Here is a 19,384-nt window from a genome sequence, read left to right on the forward strand (position 1 = left end):
CCGGGTTCGATCCTCAGCACCACATACAAACAAAGATGTTATGTCCGCTGAAAACTAGAAAATAAACATTAAAAAAAAATTAAAAAAAAAAAAAAGAAGTTTTGCATCACAGTGTCCTAGAATTTCCACTCTTAGAAGTATGCATGAGTAAAACTTTTGGGTCTTCATCAGTAGACGTATATAAGAGTGTTTAACAATAGCACAATGTGTGATGGCAGAAAAATATTTGTTGACAGGAGGATGAATAAATCAATTATGACTTTTTTTTTTTTTTGTACCAGGGATTAAACTCAGAGGGCACTCAACCACTGGCTACATCCCCAGCCCTATTTTGTATTTTATTTAGAGACAAGGTCTCACTGAGTTGCTTAGCACATTGCTTTTGCTGAGGCTGGCTTTGAACTCAAAGATCCTCCTGCCTCAGCCTCCCGAGCCACTGGGATTATAGGTGTGTGCCACCATGCCCAGCTCAATTGTGACTTTTTAACACAATTATGAAATATTATTCAATAGTAAAATGAAAATAAATCAACTAAAGATATAAGTAAAAATGTGGATGAATTTGTAAATATAAAAAGTTAAAAAGCCAGTCTTAGATTCACAGGTATTTATATTATACCTCATAACGTATATTTAGTTATTTTTAACCTTCTGCATATATCAAATAATAAAAAATTAAAAACCAGTTTTGATCAATAGCAAGGTCATTTCAACCTTGTTATTTCAAAGTTATTTGATCTCTTAAACCATTTTAAAGAATAGACAGTATTGACTTCATTGTGTACATTTTAATTTCAAAGTACTTAATGGGCTTGTGGTCCCCAGATATGGACTTACAGCCAAGATGGCTAATATATTTGTATTAAAGTGTTTTCTTCAGGCTTGTGGCTTTGTGCTTCTGGTTTTGGCCTGCATCGAAGCTAAAGCCCTTAGGTCTTTTAAAATTTTTTATTGTTTCTTTTTAGATATATAAAACATTAGGATTCATTTTGACATAATTTAAAAAGCATGGAATATAATTTGCTCTAATTCAGTTCCTAATACGTCTCCTTTCCTTTTTCTCCTTGCTCCTCTTATTCCCTTTTCTCTACTCTACAGATCATTCTGCTGTTTACTTGTAGTTTTTGTTGTTATTTTGTTTTGTTTTAGTTAACATCTTGTGGATAATGTACATGATGGTAAGATTCACTTTGACATTATGAATTAGCACAGAGTTAAAGAATGAAGAGTTCAGTCTGAAGATAGCTCATGGGTTCTAAGAAGGCCTGCTTTTCATTTCCATACACTTAAATGAAGTGATCTAGAGCAAATTCCCCTCACACAATTCTTCCTGCTAAACCAATCAGTGTAGTTCATCTACTTATGAGCAAGAAAAATATGTAACATAATAGTTCTTAATAATCATAGAATGTAGTACTGAATAGAAATCAAAATTTAGCCCTATCATTTTTATAGATGAAAAATGTGAGGACTCAATGATATATTTTTTTGTGCATATATGACTACAACTACACGATCAATGTGATTCTACATCATACACAACAAGAAGAATGAGAAGAACCCCATGTATGTATGATATGTCAGATTGCATCTACTGTCACATATAACTAATTAGAACAAAATTTAAAAGGTACTTTTGTAATTTTTTATTTAAAAATTTTGTCTTAAAAAAAAAAAAGCAAAGAAGGCTGCTTTTGATGGAAGTGTGAAAGGTACATCTGGCAGTGTTGATAAATTAGCATCTCCAGAATCAGGTCTTGTTTTTTGAGGCAGCCAAAAGACCCAACAGATTGACCACTCTGTTGTCTTTGCTTTCTATGTGAAAATTTGTGTAGCAGAAAAAAGAACTTTAAAAGCACTGTGATAGCGGAGCATCCAGCAGCTCAGGATATGTCAGGTCAGCATGGGCTTGGTAACGGGGAAGAAATAAAGGTCTAAAACAATGGAACTTGCCTTCATGGAATTTTTAATTTAGCCCTGATTAGATTAATAAATAAATGTAATACCGAAACCAGGCAGTTTGAACCTCAAATTGATAATAAACTGTTAAGAAAAGAAGAAAATATTCAGGACTGAGCAGTCAAAGAAGGCTTTGTTCATAAGGGGAGGATTTGAGTTCAGACCTTGGAAGATAGATGGGGTTTGGATCAGGGCACCACAGGAACAAAGGCAAGGGGATGGGCGAGTGTCAGGTCCACTAGAGTCCCTGAGCCAAATTGGAAGATGTGTGTAGGGCAGTAGTGAGACGGAGGGAAAAATAGGTTTGAGACAGATTTTTAAATGGTCTATAGAGCAAGGATAGGGAATTTGGACTAGGGTTCTGCTGGGAGTAGTTAATAACTTTAATTTGGAATTTTTAACTTCTTGTCATTTGGAACTGATTTAAAATGAGAGCTATTTTAAATAGATTACATAGAAAGGGGAATATGTTTACTTTTTATAGTATTTCTTTGTTCCTTGCTTTGTAAGGTCAGCCTGACCTGGGTGGGCATCATCCGTTTTGGCTTTGGTATTGCCAGACAATTATACACCCACAAGGAGGGCTCTGAGCTGGCTTTGATTTTCATATGGAAAAAGAACTTATCTGAAAGCTCCTTCATGTTTAAAGAAGTAGACTGATTGTCGTATAAAAGAATCCTAGTGACCTCTGCAAGAAGATTATTTGAAACCTACCATGATAAGAATGAAAAGGAAATTTATTTTTAGTAGAAACAATACTGCAGATCCTCTTTGATGGTGTTACAAAATTTTCTTGCTGCTTTTCTGGGCCTGAGGGGAATGTTGCAATTAGTGGAAAATTGTTAGCTGATAAAATGTGTGTGTGTGTGTGTGTGTGTGTTAGTTCCCATGCGGGGGCTCTGAGAGAATCATGAAAATTTACTTTGTTACTGGTGGGTATGTTATATAGTATGTGTATGTGTATGTATGTATGTGTATATATATATATATATATATATATATATATATATATAAATAATGTTTCCATATTCATGCATGCATATAATATAATTGCTGCATTTCAATCTCTAGCACTCCCACTCATCTTCCTTGCTTTCCTCCCTCTGATTCCCTTCCTTTTATCCTACTGGTCTTCCTTTTATTTATTTGCTGATTTTTTTTTTTTTTTTTTATACCAAGGATTGAACCCAGGGAGTCTTAACCACTGAGCCACATCCCCAGGCCTTTTTTTGTATTTTACTTAGAGGTAGGGTCTCACTGAGTTGCTTAGAGCCTCGCCATTGATGAGGCTGGCTTTGAACTTGTGATCCTCCTGCCTCAGCCTCCCTAGCCGATGGGATTATAAGGGTGTGCCACTGAGCTAGAACAAAAGTTTTGTAGCTAAAAGTAACCTTAGAAGCCATCAGATCAAATCCCATCATCATATAGTTGAAAAAAAAAAGAGGTTCAAAAATGGAGAACACCTTTCCCAAGGAAACTAAGAAAGAGAAAATTCCATTCTCTGTACCCCCTCCTTTTTGTGGGGAGTACTGGGGATTGAACCCAGGGGTGTTATACCACTGGGTCTTTGTCATTTTACTTTTTTGAGAGAAAGTCTTGCTGAGTTGCCCAGTCTCACCTCATACTTGCAATGCTCACACTGAACTCAACTCTCAGTCCCTTTCTTTTCTTTTTTTAAAAAATTGGTTCTTTTTAATTATACATGACAGTAGAATCCACTTTGACATAATTATAAAAGCATGGAGTATATCTTGTTGTATCAGTCTCCAGTACCTTTCCTTCCCCTCCCTGCCCTGCTGTCTTCCCTCTGTTGTCATCCGCTTTCTTTATCCCTTTTTCATTTACCTGCAGTGTTCCAGCAGTCTCTGTGGGACTGGTGGACCAAATAGCTAGGGGTCTGCCCTGTAGGATCCAAACTGAATGCAGTGATAGACAGTTACTGGGTAGAGGTGGAGTTGTGGAAATACGGTGCAAGAAGACTTTCTGACAGGCTAACATTGACGCTGACACAGAGCCAGCCATGTAGATAGTGGAGTGATCACTTCTCAGATTCTACATTGAGTGGAATTCAAAGCAATGACCCACTGTAGGGTACATGGTGAGGACTGAATTGCTCTCTCCATTATGGGTGGCTTATGGTTTTTGCTTTTTCACCAACTGGGCTTGACCTTTTGCTTAGGCAGGTGAGGTTGGTTTTCTTCCCATTGGATTTGGTTGCTTAACTATCAGACTGTCACTTTCTTAAACGAAATTTTCTTCATAAATCAATAGACCATGTATAAACTTCTGTTTAGTTTTCTTTTTCCTTACCTAATGTTTCACATTATCGATGGCTTCTCACCTCACGGTGATGGTGTTGTAGACAATATACTAAGTGTGGCCTGTCTGCAGTCACACAGGCAGTATCTAGTCTGTATCTCCCAGCTAAACAGATAAAAGATACATTCTTCAGTGATCGTTATCCAGTCAGGTTCTTCTTTCAAATATCAGATTGCATTTTACATTTTGTGTGTAATGAGAATGTATTTTTTGACCTTCACATAAAAGTCTCGCACAAACCTCTTGATCTCATGGCAGTGATGAAAACAGTCTGACTTTGTTCTTTTTCTGAGGAAACCATTTCATCCCTCTGGTGTATGGATCTTTGGGTCAACCGTTCTAAAGGTGGGCTTTAACTCTGTTAAAGGTCTGTGCCTTGAGCCCATCCGTATTCCTCACTGTGCTTGTTGGCAAAATGATGGATGCAGGTGGGAGTTGAGCAACCTTGTCCACCTGCTCTGGAGGGTGATGTTTCTGTTAATGCTGAGAGAAAGTTTTATAGGAGGAAAGGCTCTGGAGGGGTCCCATGTGCTTTAGTGGCTGCTCTCATGGGCTTGTTAACCTTTATCTACTCAGATTTATTTCATGCTCACATCTTGGTGAGAAGTGGGAGTATTATTCCGGTTTCAGAGAGGGGAAACTGAGAAGTGAGTATGAAGTAACTTCCCAAGGCTGCATGGCTAACTTGGTGGAGCTGGGATTCTGATCTATACTTGACTGACTTGGGGGACCTTCCCCACTGTTGGACAGTCCTGTTTCTCAGTGTTCTTCCATCGTGTCATCAAGAGTTTATAGATAATAATCCCTTTAATAGGGCAAAAAGAAAAGAAGACTGCTATTCAGCCAGCTGTACTAGTAGAACCAGGTTTGCAGATTTATCTAATGAAAAAAGTTCTTTCAAAAACTTTTGAGATCACACTTTATAATAAAATCTTCTGCCAAGTAGTGCACACTTTAACAATTAGTTTTCTTTTTTTCCCCCTGGTACTAGGGATTGAACCCAGGGGTGCTATATTCCCAGCCCTTTTTATATTTTATTTTGAGACAGTCTCACTAAATTGCTGAGGCTAGGCTTGCACTTGTGATCCTCCTGTTTCAGCCTCCTAAGTGGGTGGGTTTATAGGTGTGCACCACCATGCCCAGAAAATAATGACTTCTGTTTTCTTTTTAATGCCTTTTATATCATTATTCATATCTTTATAGTGCCATACACACCTATTTATTGTGGTAAATGTATTCTTTTTGTAGGGTTAAGTTAATGGAGTCACTAAGATTATACATTAATTTTGTAAGCTATATTTTAAGGAGATAAAAATATTTCAATATTCAAAGTTAATTTAGAAGAATAAGATTATTTAATAAAATATTGTTTTAGATTGTGAGTTTTATGGGGCCAGGGGTCTTGTCTTTATTGCTTGCTACTCTCCCTAAGCCCAGTGCACACTGCCTTGTATACAGTAGATGCTCAAGTGAATTCATAAATAAACTTTTGTAGGACCCCATTCTTTGCTTTTGCTCTCTTATTTTCAGATTCTTTGCTTACTCTTCTTCTATTTCAAGATTCTTTGCCAAGTCACCTTTATTACTCTACTTTCGAATTTTCCTGGGTAGTTATCATCCATTTCTTTAAAAAAATATATATATTTTTTTAGTTGTAGATAGACACAGTACCTTTATTTTATTTGTTTTTATTTTTATGTGGTGCCGGGGATTGAGCCCAGTGCTTCATGCATGCTATCACTGAGCCACAACCCCGGCCCCAAGTTGTCATCCATTTTTGAAAGTTAATCATATCTTTTTTTTTTTTTTTTCCCCCTGTGGTGCCGGAGAGTGAACCCAGGGCCTTGTGCATTCTACCACCTGAGCTACATCACCAGCCCGAAGTTGGTCATATCTTTTTTTTTTTTTAATATTTATTTTTTAGTTTTAGATGGACACAATATCTTTATTTTTTATTTTTTGTGGTGTTGAGGATCGAACCCAGTGCCCCGCACATGCCAGGTGAGCATGCTACCGCTTGAGCCACATCCCCAGCCCAGTTGGTCATATCTTAATTTGACTATTTAAATTATCAAAATTTCATTCAGAAAAAGTTATAAAATGATAAAAAGATGTTCTGGGTCTCAGAAGACCAAGCGTAGGCATCAGTTTTCACTATTACCGAAGGTGTGATACTGAACAGTTACTTTCATATGTTGGAGCTTCATTTCCCTCTTAATTGTAAGGGGGATTATTCTAGATTAGAGGTTAACAATTCAAATGCCTGGAGGGGCCATGCAGTTAGTACAAATAAGTGAAGAGAGCTGGGCAGAGTACAGTAAAGAGTTGTAGTGACTTTGATATAGTTTATGCTATGTTGAAAGGCTTATTGCTAACCTTTAATGAATGAATTTGACTAAAGACAAACACTTGTGTTGTTTTAGCCTAATAATTCTTCAGGTTGGTTACACTTAAGAATTACCTGGGGAGCCAGGTGTGGTATGCATGCCTATAATCCCAGTCACTTGGAAGGCTAAAGTAGGAGGATGGAGAGTTCCAGGCCAGCCTCAGCAACATAGCAATACCCTGCTTCAAAATAAAAAAAAAGAAGGGCTGGGGATGTAGCTCAGTGATAAAGTGCCCTGGGTTCAGTCCCTAGAACATCTCCCCACCCCCCAAAATGACCTAGGGAGGTTTTTTTTTTTTTTTTTCCTTAAAGCACTGATGCTTAGAGCCTGCTTTCAGATCTTATTTACTTGCCAGATGATTCCCAGATGCTTCTTAATGGGCAGCTAGGTTTTGAATGATTAATTGGACTTTAACTAGTTTGCTTTTCATACCCAGTTTTTGGAAACAAGGAAATATTTGTTTAGAAACAGACAACAAGAAAATGAAAGTTATTGTTGGGAGTGTCTACCCAGGGAAAACATTGGATTCTAAGTCACCTTCAAAGAGAACTTAAATTGTATTCATTATGCCAAGTTGTCCTTGTTTATCACAGTTTGTTTCACCCAAACCATGTACTTTATTTCTCACTACTTGTCATATTTAGTGGTTTCTGCCATGCCCTCTGAATTGGTGGCCATGACAGCTTTTCTCTGGGGTTAAGTTTCATTATGTGTATATTCAAATTTTTATATAGACCAGTCTTGTTTAAGATGCCTCTTCTAAGAAAGCATTTCAATTGGGCTGGGGATGTGGCTCAAGTGGTAGTGCGCTCGCCTGGCGTGCGTGTGGCCCGAGTTCGATCCTCAGCACCACATACAAATAAAGATGTTGTGTCCGCCGAGAACTAAAAAATAAATATTATAAAATTCTCTCTCTCTCTCTCTCTCTTAAAAAAAAAGAAAGCATTTCAATTAATATTGGATCTTAATCCCAGAAAGCATTTTGATATGTTTTAGCATGATCTTCTTTAATGTAAATTGAAAAAAAGGAGAGCCCTTTGCCTGTGTTTGCTTAGATTGTCAAATCTGCATTTGGCTATATTCTGATATTTTTGCAAGAGTTAAATTTCCCCTACTCACAATATGATCTCTAGCTTATCCTTCTTTCTTCCTCTTCTATCAGTGTTTGCTTTCACAACCGAAGTTCTGGGCCATTCAGACATCAGCCTTGATCCTCCGGACGAAACTTGAGCGAGGAAGTACGCGGCGAGTGGAGCGGGCAATGAGGCAGACACAGGTAAGGATGGATGTGTCAGTTTTGGATTTCTTCCACCTCTCTTACTAGAAGTAAGCATGCATGTATGTGATGAGTAGAAGAGTGAGATAGCTTATGATTTATTCAAACACTTGGCTATTTATTTGTGACAGTGTAGGTTCTAAAATGTGACTGCTTGGCTCCAGAGCTCAACTCTGTCAATTTGTAGCTCTGGTAGTTAACCTCTGTAAGCCTCGTTTTCATTTTCTGTAAGAGAGTAATAATAATTGTACTTATAGGCTTATAGTGAACTTTAAGAGAGATGATATAAGAGTTACTCTCTAAGAGACATGTGGTCCCAAAAGTACAGGTTGTTTAATGAAATAAAATTCACCCTAAATCAATATTCACTGGTGGTAAACTAGACACATGTAAAAATAATCTACATTCAGGCATCATTTTCCTCTTAATATTAAAGTTTATTTCTGTCCATTTCTTTCACACATTATCTGATAGACTACTCATGTTACAGATTTATTACCAAGAAAAAATAGAAAATCTCATACAAGATGTGGGCTTTCATAAAGTCAAAGTCTAGTCCTGAGAGTAGATAATATATAGAGAACAGAAATTTATTTCCTCATAGTTCTGTGAGCTGAGAAGTTCTAGATCAAGGCACTGTAGGCTCATGGTCTGGTGAAGACCTGTTCTTCATAGATGGTGTTGTGTGTCTGTCCTTATATGGCAGAAGAAGTGTGGACAGCAAGCCCATTCTCCCAAGCCCCTTTTTTTTATAACCCCTGCCCTTTTTTAATGGTGCAATATAATTATGCATAATACTAGAATTCAATGTGACATTGGTGTATGCACAAACCTTCATGACTTAATCACTTTCTAAAGGCCCCATTGCTTAATACTTTGACATTGGCCATTAAGGTTTTGTTTTTTTTTTTTTTTTTTTTTTGGTGGTGGTGCTGGGGATTGAACCCAGGGCCTTTGTGCATGTGTGGCAAGCACTCTACCAAGTGAGTGGTATATCCCCAGCCCTGGTCATTAAGTTTCAACATAAGAATGATAGCACCCAATAAAAATGATATTATTAAAAATTTATTTTTATTTTGAAATAGTTTCAAACCTATGTGAAAGTTGTAAGAACATTACAAAGACATGCTCTTTAACTTTCACCATGAGACCCCTTTCAAGTTTTGTCAATGTCCTAATAATGTTCGTCACAACAAAAGGATCTAGGCATTGCATCTAGCTTGCATCCCCTTTCCTCTTCTTCAGTCTGGAACAGTTCCCTGGTTCTTTTTTAGAAAGATTACTGTCTAGTTACTTTGGAGACTCAGTTTGAGTTTGTCTGATGTGCCCTCATGATTTGACTCAGGTTTTGCAGGTTTGACAGTAACATTACAGAAATGTACTCTTCTCGTTTATGTGGCACATGATGTATCCTGTCACTGGTGATGTTATTTGGTCACTTGAATAAGCTGAAGTTTGTGAGATTTTTCCTAACATTCATTACTCTTTTCTCATTGTAATTAATTAATATTTGGGGGGGTGGAGTTACTGAGCTACAATTCTATTTGTTATGCAACTTTCACCCACTAGTTTTAGCATTTATTGAAGTTTCCTGCCTACAGAAGTTATTACCATGATAGTTGCCAGGTGGTAATTTTCTAACTATTTAATGATGTCTTAATTGGTATTCTGCTGTTGAGAAGAATGTTCTTAATTATTTCATCATATACTTATTTATTTGATTGTAGTATTTTATTTTATTCTAGGGTATATAATCTTATACTGCCATTAGTTATTTATCTTATTTAAAATTTTTGTTTTACTTATTAATTTTTAATTTAATTTTTTATTTGTTTTAATTAGTTATACACAATAGTATAATACATTTATGCACTTCGATATATCATACATAGATGGGATATGTAATTTCTCATTTTTATGAGTATACATGTTGTAGAATGATATTGGTTATGCAGTCACATATATACATAAAGTAATAATGTTTGTTTCATTCTACTATCCTTCCTATACCCACACCCCTCCCCTCCCTTCACTTTCCCTCTACCTAATCTAAGGTAATTCTATTCTTCACTAGTGTCCCTCCCCATTGTGAATTAGCATTTGCATATTAAAGAAAACATTCAAGTCTTTGTTTTTGGAGATTGGCTTATTTTGCTTAGCATGATATTGCCCAACTCCATCTATTTACTGGAAAATGCCACAATTTCATTTTTCTTTAAAGCTGAATAATATTCCATTGAATATATATACCTCATTTTCTTTATCCATTCATCTATTGAAGGATACTTAGGTTGGTTTCATAGTTTAGCTATTGTGAATTGAGCTGCTATAAGTATTGACATGGTTGCATTACTGTAATATGCTGATTTTAAGTCCTTTGGGTATAAACTTAGGAGTGAGACATAGCTGGGTTAAATGGTGATTCCATTCCAAGTTTTCTGAGGAATCTCCATACTGCTTTCCATAGTGGTTGTACCAATGTGCAGTCCCACTAACAATGTATGAGTGTACCTTTTCCCCCACATCCTCACCAACATTTATTGTTGCCTCTATTCTTGTTGATTGCCATTCTGACTGGAGTGAGATGAAATCTTATTTGATTTGCATTTCCATAATTGCTAGAGATGTTGAACACTTTTTCATATATTTGTTTATCGATTATATTTTTTCTTCTTTGAAGTATCTGTTCAGCTCCTTAGCCCATTTATTGATTGGGTTATCAATAAACGTAATTGATCATGTTAATAGACTTAAAAACAAGAATCATGATCATCTCAATCGATACAGAAAAGCATTTGACAAAATACTGCACACCTTCATGTTCAAAACACTAGAAAAAATAGGGATAGTAGGAACATATCTCAATGTTGTAAAAGCTATCTGTGTTAAACCCAAAGCCATCATCATTCTAAATGGAGAAAAATTGAAACCATTTCCTCTAAAAACTGTAGCAAGACAAGGATGTCCACTTCTATTCAACATCATCCTTGAAACTCTAGCCAGAGCAATAAGACAGAAGAAAGAAATTAAAGGGATACATATAGGTGAAGAAGAACTCAAACTATCACTATTTGCTGATGACATGATTCTATATCTAGAAAATCAAAAAAATTCCACCAGAAAACATCTAGAACTAATAAATCAACTTAGCAAAGTAGCAGGATATAAAATCAACACCCATAAATCAAACACATTCCTGTACATCAGCTATGAATCTACTGAAAGAGAAATTAGGAAAACTGCCCCATTCACAATAGCATCAAAACAAATAAACAAACAAACAAAAACCTGGAAATCAATCTAACAAAAGAGGTGAAAGAAATCTACAATGAAAACTATAGAACACTAAAGAAAGAAATTGAAGAAAACCTTAGAAGATGGAAAGGTCTCCCATGTTCCTGGATAGGCAGAATTAATATTGTCAAAATGGCCATAGTACCAAAAAGCATTATACAGATTTAATGCAATTCCTATTAAAATTCTAATGAAATTCTTCGTAGATATAGAAAAAAAATCATGAAATTTATTTGGAAAAATAAGAGGTCCAGAATAGCCAAAGCAATCCTTAACAAGAATAGTGAAGTAGGAGGCATCACAGGACCAGACCTTAAACTATACCAGGGAGCTGTAGTAATAAAAATGGCATGGTATTGGCACCAAAATAGACTTGTAGACCAATGGTACAGAATAGAGGACACAGAGACAAACCTACATAAATATGGTTCTCTCATACTACACAAAGGGGCCAAAAACATTCACTGAAGAAAAGATAGCCTGTTCAACAAATGGTGCTGGCAAAACTGGAAATCCATATGTAGCAAAATGAAATTAAACCGCTCTCTCTCACCCTGCACAAAAATCAACTCAAAGTGGACCAAAGACTTAGACACTAGAACAGAGATCCTGTGCCTAATAGAAGAAAAGGAGGTTTGAATCTTCACCATGTTGGCCTAGGATCTGACTTCCTTTATAAGACCCCTAAAGTGCAAGAAGTAAAATCAAGAATCAATAAATAAGATGGATTCAAATTAAAAAGCTGCTTCTCAGCAAAGGAAACAAAATGTGAGGATAGAGCCTACAGATTGGGAAAAAATTTTTACCACATGTACCTCCAAGAAAGCATTAATCTCTAGGATATATAAAGAACTCCAAACACACACACACACACATATATATTTGATGATTTAATTATTTTATTGTACTCTTTACACTCACTATGAAAGTGGGTATGTATATATGAGGGGCATATTCTTTTTTATTATTGATTTTATTTTTTTTTAAACACACGGCAGTGGAATGCATTACAATTCTTATTACAAAAAAATGATGAGTACTCTTCAAAAAAAAAAAAATAATAATAGGATGTGGATGGAGGTGATGAGTGCCACTTCTGGGTCTTTCTCTTAACATGGAATGTGTGTGCTCACCTGACACTTTGTCCCTTCCCTTTTTCCCTTGGAGATCAGGAGAACTGGGGCTGCCATCTATAGTCAGAGATATTTTGAAGGTGGCAGAGCCTCTTTACTATTTCTGAAGCACTTACTATTGGATTTATAAATAAGAACAAATTCTGTCTTGCTTAGGTTTTTTTAAAATGAAAATAATTAGAAATTTTTTACTAATTAAAAAATTAGTAAATTTGTTTGCTTCTATCCTTCATTTGTTTAGTAAGGGATTATTTTTTTACTAGTGCATTATAGTTGTACATAGTGATGGGATTTGTTGTTACATGTTATGCTTATGTATTTTTAAATTTCTTTGTTATAGTAACAGCCTGTATCTGAATTAATATGTTCTTATTCCAAAGTTTTGAAAAAAAATGAATAACATTTTATTTACTTTTAAGACTAAAAATAGTTTCTTATGGATGCCTTACTAAGTTTAGCACACTCTACTCAGGCTGTTGGAAATACAAAGATTGTTTCTTAGGTTTTATATATTTCATAGCTCTGTCCACTGAGGGGGTCTAGAGGTATTTGCGTCTCAGTAGCATTAACAAGCATATCTAGTGTCAGGTCTTGATTTGTCACTATCCTTTCTCATTAATTGGAACCAGAGCTCCATGGATAGTGCTAAAAAAGAGAGAGGAAAAGGGAAGAGGAAAGCAAACAAGCTTGTCCAAAGGTCACAGAAGCTAATCTGAAAGGAAACCTAATGGTCAAAGCTAGAACAATTTCAGCAACAAAATAAATAACATAGTATTTGAGTTTAACTTGGGAGTGTAAAATAAATGTTCATGAGTTGATACTGCTATAAATTGATTGAATAAATGAGGGAGAAGAGACACATTTTCCATACAGAAGAATTCCAAGTAACTCATGTAGAGATGTCCCCTTTAGGAGGTAGACTATATTACCCTCCTGCCTCCTTGAATGTGAGCTGGCTTCAGTGGCTCACTTCCAAAGTGGAGATTAAGGAAAGGGAAAGGTGGTAATTTTGATGGTAGAGAAAACTGGCACTCGGATCAAGTGGATCAAGGTTTAACATTGCTGGGATGTCTGTGGATACCATGTACCTCCTGATGGGGTACAGTAAGAAAAGTGCCTCACCTCAGCAGCATTCTTCCGCTAAACCCACAACTTCAGTGTGATTATGAGAAAACATTGGGAATTCAATTGAGAGACGTTCCACCAAAAAAATGACAGGTACTCTTCAAAACTGTGGAGGTCATTTGAAATGAGGACCGAGAAGCTGCCACGGACCAGAAACACTAGGGAGATCTGTTGATTAAAGGCAGTAGATCCCAAGACAGAAAAAAAAAAAAAAAAAGACACTTGTGGAAAAAACTGATGAGATCCAGATAAAACCTGATTAAGAGTAACACCAATGTTAATTTATTAGTTTTAAAAAATATAACATGATTAGGTACTAGATTAATAGTAGGAAAAATTAGGTGAACAGCTATAGGAATTCTCTGTCTTTTCCAAATTTCTGTAAATAGATTTATTCAGAAATTATAAATTGATCTTAAAAAAATGGAAAGCAAGCAAACAAATTTATAGTTGGAGAGAAAAGTTGCTCCTCCCCATCATCTAAATAGTGAAGACAGGATCCAGTGCATCTTCTGTCTCGGATGTTTGTTTTTCTTTTCTTTTGCAGGGTACTTGGGGATTGAACCCATAGATGTTTTACCACTGAGCTACATCCTCAGCCTTTTTATTTTTTATTTCAAGACAGGATCTTGCTAAATTGCTGAGGCTGGCCTCAAACTAGCAGTCCTTCTGCCTCAGCTTCCCAAGTTGCTGGGATTACAGGTGTGTGCCACCAAGCCTGGCCCAAGTGTCCCCCACACCCCAGATGTTTCTTATTTCGAGTCTTGAGTTAGATTTTTAATTCAGAATACTGTGAATAATGAGATCTAAAACAATACTGGGTGGAATATGTTCAGATTTACTAGATAATCATGTTCAGCAGAAGGCAGTGCTGTCAATTCTGTCAGGTGGTAGGAAAGAAGATCAGATGATTTAGAAAGGTAACACGTAGGGAATAGAGAGCCCTTCTGCTAGTTCATTTACGTCCATTTGGTTCATGTTGGAGAGCAGCTTGGGATAAGGTGGGAAAGGCTGGTTCCTTCTTTTCTGGTTCCTTTTTTTCTGAGGCTGACTTTATATAATGCAAAAGAATTTGGATTTTCTCTTCTTAGTAAAAGAAACTATGGGCAACATGATAAAAGTCATAATTTTGAAGATAGTTTTAACTATCATACTGCAGTATGTACTGGTGAGAGTAGAAGCAGAGACCTAGTTCTGGAGCCCCTCTACTGGGAGAGGATGCAGTGTAGATAAAAGACAAATTTAATGGATGTTTTAATTAGCTTATTGTTTTAATTTAGAAAGATCACTTAAGTTGAAGTTGAAATTAAAGGTACTAAAACTCAAAATCCTTTTCTTATGGCTGGTTACATTTAAATGTTTTAAAAAAGCATTTATTTTTCAAAGATGGATTGAAATCAGGAAGCTGAACAACTTGATCACTTATTGAAGAAAATCTTTTAACCTTTTTTTGGTCAAAAATTTTTGCCTATTTTTTTTTTTTTTGGTAGAGGATGCTGGGGATTGAACTCAGGCACACAACCATTGAGCCACATCCTCAGCCCTATTTTGTATTTTATTTAGAGACAGACAGGGTCTCACTAAATTGCTTAGCGCCTCACTTTTGCTGACACTGGCTTTGAACTCTTGATCTTCCTGCCTCAGCCTCCGGAACCCATGGGATTACAGGCATGTGCCATCACGCCCAGCTTGCCTGCCTATTGGTGCAAATAGTAGTAGAATACATTCACTTATTAATGAAGTACATATTGACCTAAAAATGCTTTGTATTCATCTCTTCCATTAACTTTGTCCTGTAAAATAACCAGGTCTTCATTCAGTTTTATTTTGCTGTGGTGAATTAACCAAAAAAGTTTAAAAATAAATATTTTATGTGTTTATAAGTATATATTTTCAGTTTGAAAGCTGCATCAGTATGAATTATGAAGTATATTTTTTGTATCAAATTACAAGACTGTTTTGAGTGGGGAGCATGGATTTCAACGGATCGAATCCCCATATACTCGCATTTTGCCCTGTCCTTGGCTGTATTACTTGTGGATCTCCTCAACTTGTCACCTACCTGCTGCATTATCAAGGGAGTAGTATAGCTCTGTAGGACGGAATTAGGGAGTCATTATTTCTGCCTCTGTAGGGTGGAACCTCAGAAAAATTGTTTTCACTTCCCTCAATCCATAAACTTTGGAAATTGGCCAAAATGTGACAGGATGAATGAAAAATTTATTTTTCTGTCATTGTTGGACCACTTAGCTCATAATCTTTCTTTTGCCAATTCCTCTGATTCAGATTTTGATGTATTTTTTGAAGTTACAACATCCCTGAAGAATAGGGGAAATTATTTAAAATTACACACACACACACACACACACAAAAAAATTTTTTTTTAATTATCTTTTGGGGCCGGGGTTGTGGTAGAGTGCCTGTCTAGCATGCGTGAGGCACTGGGTTTGATCCACAGCACCACATAAAAATAAAACAAAATAAAGACATTGTGTTCATCTATAACTAAAAAAATAAAAAATAAAAAAAAAAATTCTCCTTTTAAGTTTCCATGAAAATCTGGTGCTTTCCAACTCTGTGTCACTGATAAAATGATAAACTGTTAAAACTGCGGGAAACAGAAAAGCTAGAAGGGCCCTTAGAGAAAAGCTTAATCTTGTCCTGTTCATGTTGGAAAAAAAAAATGCAGGTGTGGTGAAATCAGATGACTTGCCCAAATTTTTCTGGCCAGTTAATCACAGTCTGGGGTATAATTTACAGTTATAGGCAATTAGTTACATTGAAGGGTCCAATAGCAGGTCCTAAAACACAGCAAATTTGGAAGGTATTTCAAGTGAGGTATACTAAACTTACACACCTATTGGTAATTAAATGAAGACTATCAAATCCACAGAGGCCACCTGTGGTTGAGCATGCCTATAATCCCAGCTATTCAGGAAGTGGAGACAGAAGGATGGCAAACTTGAGGCCAGTCTGGGCACCTTAGTGAAACACTTTCACAATAAAATGAAAAGGAGTGGAGATGTAGCTCAGCGGTAGAACTTTCCTAGCATGCTTGAGGCCTTGGGTTCAATCCTAAGTACCACATCCTACCTCACTAAAAATCCACAGAGGAAAAAGTTGAGGAGGACCATCTACTGAAAAACACCCATCTCATGAAATTTTTCTAGTCAGGAGTTCTTTAACGTAATCATGTTCAAGGCTATGGTTATGTTAGTGATAATGAAGAAAATAGTGATTATGGAAACACTGTTTATTATACTAGCTATGATTCAGAAGCTGCATGAGTTAAAGTGAAATTTTATATATATATATATATATATATATAAATATATAAAAAATTATACACACACACACACACACACACACACACACACATATATATATATATATATATATATATATATTTTTTTTTTTACCCCCAGTGATTGAACCTAGAGCTTTGTACATGCTAGGCAAATGCTCTACCACTGAGCCATATCTGCAGCCCCTTTTAAAATATGATACAGGGTCTAGCTAAATTGCCAAGGCTAACTTGTTCTTGTGATTCTCCTGCCTCAGAGTTTCAAGTAGGTGGGATTTTAGGTACATAATACCATGCCTGGCAAAATTATATTCTTCAGTAATCATTTATAATCTTTTTCCCCTCCCCTGGAGGAGTATAAGATAGTTTGTCTGTTAACATTCAGCTTTCCGTTTCTCATCTGAACCATCTGTATGATCAACATTTTCTTTATCATAGAATCACATCTTTTTCTTCTTTCTTTTACTATGGTGAAAATGGTATATTATAAATGTAATCTAAACGTGAAGCAAATTAATTGAAGCCACATCAATTCAAAAAATACCATCTTATTTACATCTAAACCAAAAAAAATTGTGCAAACCAAATTTGTCATTGCCATTGCTTTAACCTAGTGTTAGGTAAAAACACAGTTCACTCTTTGAGGGTTAATGTTATAATTATTTTATGTTCATCATTAAAATAATCTGACTAGCTGAGAGGAGTGGAATATGCTTGTAATCACAGTGACTCAGGAGGCTGAGGCAGGAAGATTGCATGTTTGAGGTCAGCTTGGGCAACTTAGCAGACCTTTGTCAATATCAAAATAAAAAAGACTGGAATGTAGGTCAGTGGTAAAGCACCCCTGGGTTTAATCACCAGTACCACACACATACACGCACAAAATAACATGACTAATGATCTTTAATTAGCTAGTACTCTCTTTAACCTGCTAATTTAAATTGTGAAGGTCTGCTTCTGCCCAAATAATCATGCCTCTGAAGATGATTGTCCAGCAGGAATGTTTTTCTTTCCTGCTTGAATTTCTGGAAGGTTATTGCATTGAATTGGGAATTTGAGATTATAGCAGTTTTCTGTCACTAGAAACTGTTCATGGTGCAATTTAACTCTTGAATGTTTTTTTTTTTCTTTCTTTTTATGCACATGTGTTCTTGATACTGTAGTGCACGCATTCATGGAGGAATAGGGGTTTTTACCATGGTTGATTGTGAAGGGAGGACCTGGAGCATCATAATTGTGGTATTCTCCATAGTAATGTTTTGGAGATTATTGCTGCTGTGTGGGCCAAAATGTTTCTCTTAAAAGTTGGTAGCCCTTTTTTGGCTTGGCTGTTTAATTTCTAGTAATGATTAAGGGCACATCATTACAGAACCCTTGATTGGGGGAAAATTGGTTACAGTGATAGACTGTTGGGATTTGTACACTGACCCTTGGACTTATGTTTGAATAATTTGAGAAAGAGGTTCTTGAAGGTTTTTTTTTTTAAAAAGTATGGATGGAATTACCACACTCTGCAGGCATTACTTGAAACACCTGGACCAAAGCCCATGCATAGTGGAGGCAAAGTGTGCTTTGTTTTTTTAAATCACGTCACCATTCTTAATTATTTTCAATTATAGAAATAGTACTTATTCATTATTAAAAAAAATTAAAAACTTAAGTATTTTTCCTTGCTTACCTTCCAGTCTTAACAATTTGTTATCTTTTAGACCTCTTTCTATGCATAACAAACATAAATATGCTTTAACATAAATGGGGTCATATAATCTATATTGCTTTATATCTTTTTTCCTCAAGGTAACAGCTTGGTCAACTCTGCATGCTAATACCTGTGGACATAGCTCATTCCTTCCAGTAGCTGTATGTCCTCTGTTAAATAGAGGTGCTATGATTCATTTAACCAATCCCCTATTTTTGAAGGAGCCCTTTATTAATATATTTTTATTTTCAAGCTGCATATTAAAACTTTTAGTACTGCACATATAATAAAAAGATTTACTTCACTCAGAAGGATTTTAAATGAAAGATATAAATTCTTTTCTAATTTCTAGTTCATTTTTAGCAGTTTCTCTTTTTTTGTTATTACCCTAGTGGTTTCCATTGTAACTTTAAATGTTTATACTTCCATTGGATGTCTTTAGATATTTTTTCCATTTCTTGATTTATCAACTTCAGATAGAATCTGCTGCCCCCCACTGTGAATGATGAAGCCATCAGTGCACCTCTCAACCTCTCTTCCATGTTCATTTATTTTTTCAGGTGTCAGGGATTACTACTCTTCTTTTTGTTGTGTAATTTTTGTCATCTGTGTTTGGTCTATATGTTGACTTTTAAAACTTTAACCCTCCTTAGCAGTAGTATGACTGAATTACAGAACTGAATGATGTGATTGGACCCACAGAAAAGGAAATGTAACAAGTGCTCTGTCTCTATTTTAGCTTTTTTTTTTTTTTTGGTGCCAGGGATTGAACCCAGGGGCACTCGATCACTGAGCCACATCCCCAGCCCTATTTTGTATTTTATTTAGAGACAGGGTCTTACTGAGTTGCTTAGCGCCTCGCCATTGCTGAGGCTGGCTTTGAACTCA

The 19,384-nt window shown here is 36.0% G+C and overlaps 1 protein-coding gene across 4 annotated transcripts in view; it reads left to right on the top strand.

Annotated features, from left to right (window-relative positions):
- Ttc27 (tetratricopeptide repeat domain 27) overlaps positions 1–19,384 on the top strand; it is a 157,457-nt gene that overhangs the window by 47,205 nt on the left and 90,868 nt on the right. For all 4 annotated transcript variants that reach the window (XM_071601477.1, XM_027933487.2, XM_071601478.1 and 1 more), the window contains one exon: positions 7,828–7,941. In XM_071601477.1, the coding sequence (XP_071457578.1) occupies positions 7,828–7,941 (114 nt within the window). The remainder of the gene's footprint in view (positions 1–7,827; positions 7,942–19,384) is intronic.

This window comes from Marmota flaviventris, chromosome 14 (genome assembly GCF_047511675.1).
Source record: "Marmota flaviventris isolate mMarFla1 chromosome 14, mMarFla1.hap1, whole genome shotgun sequence".
NCBI lineage: Eukaryota > Metazoa > Chordata > Mammalia > Rodentia > Sciuridae > Marmota > Marmota flaviventris.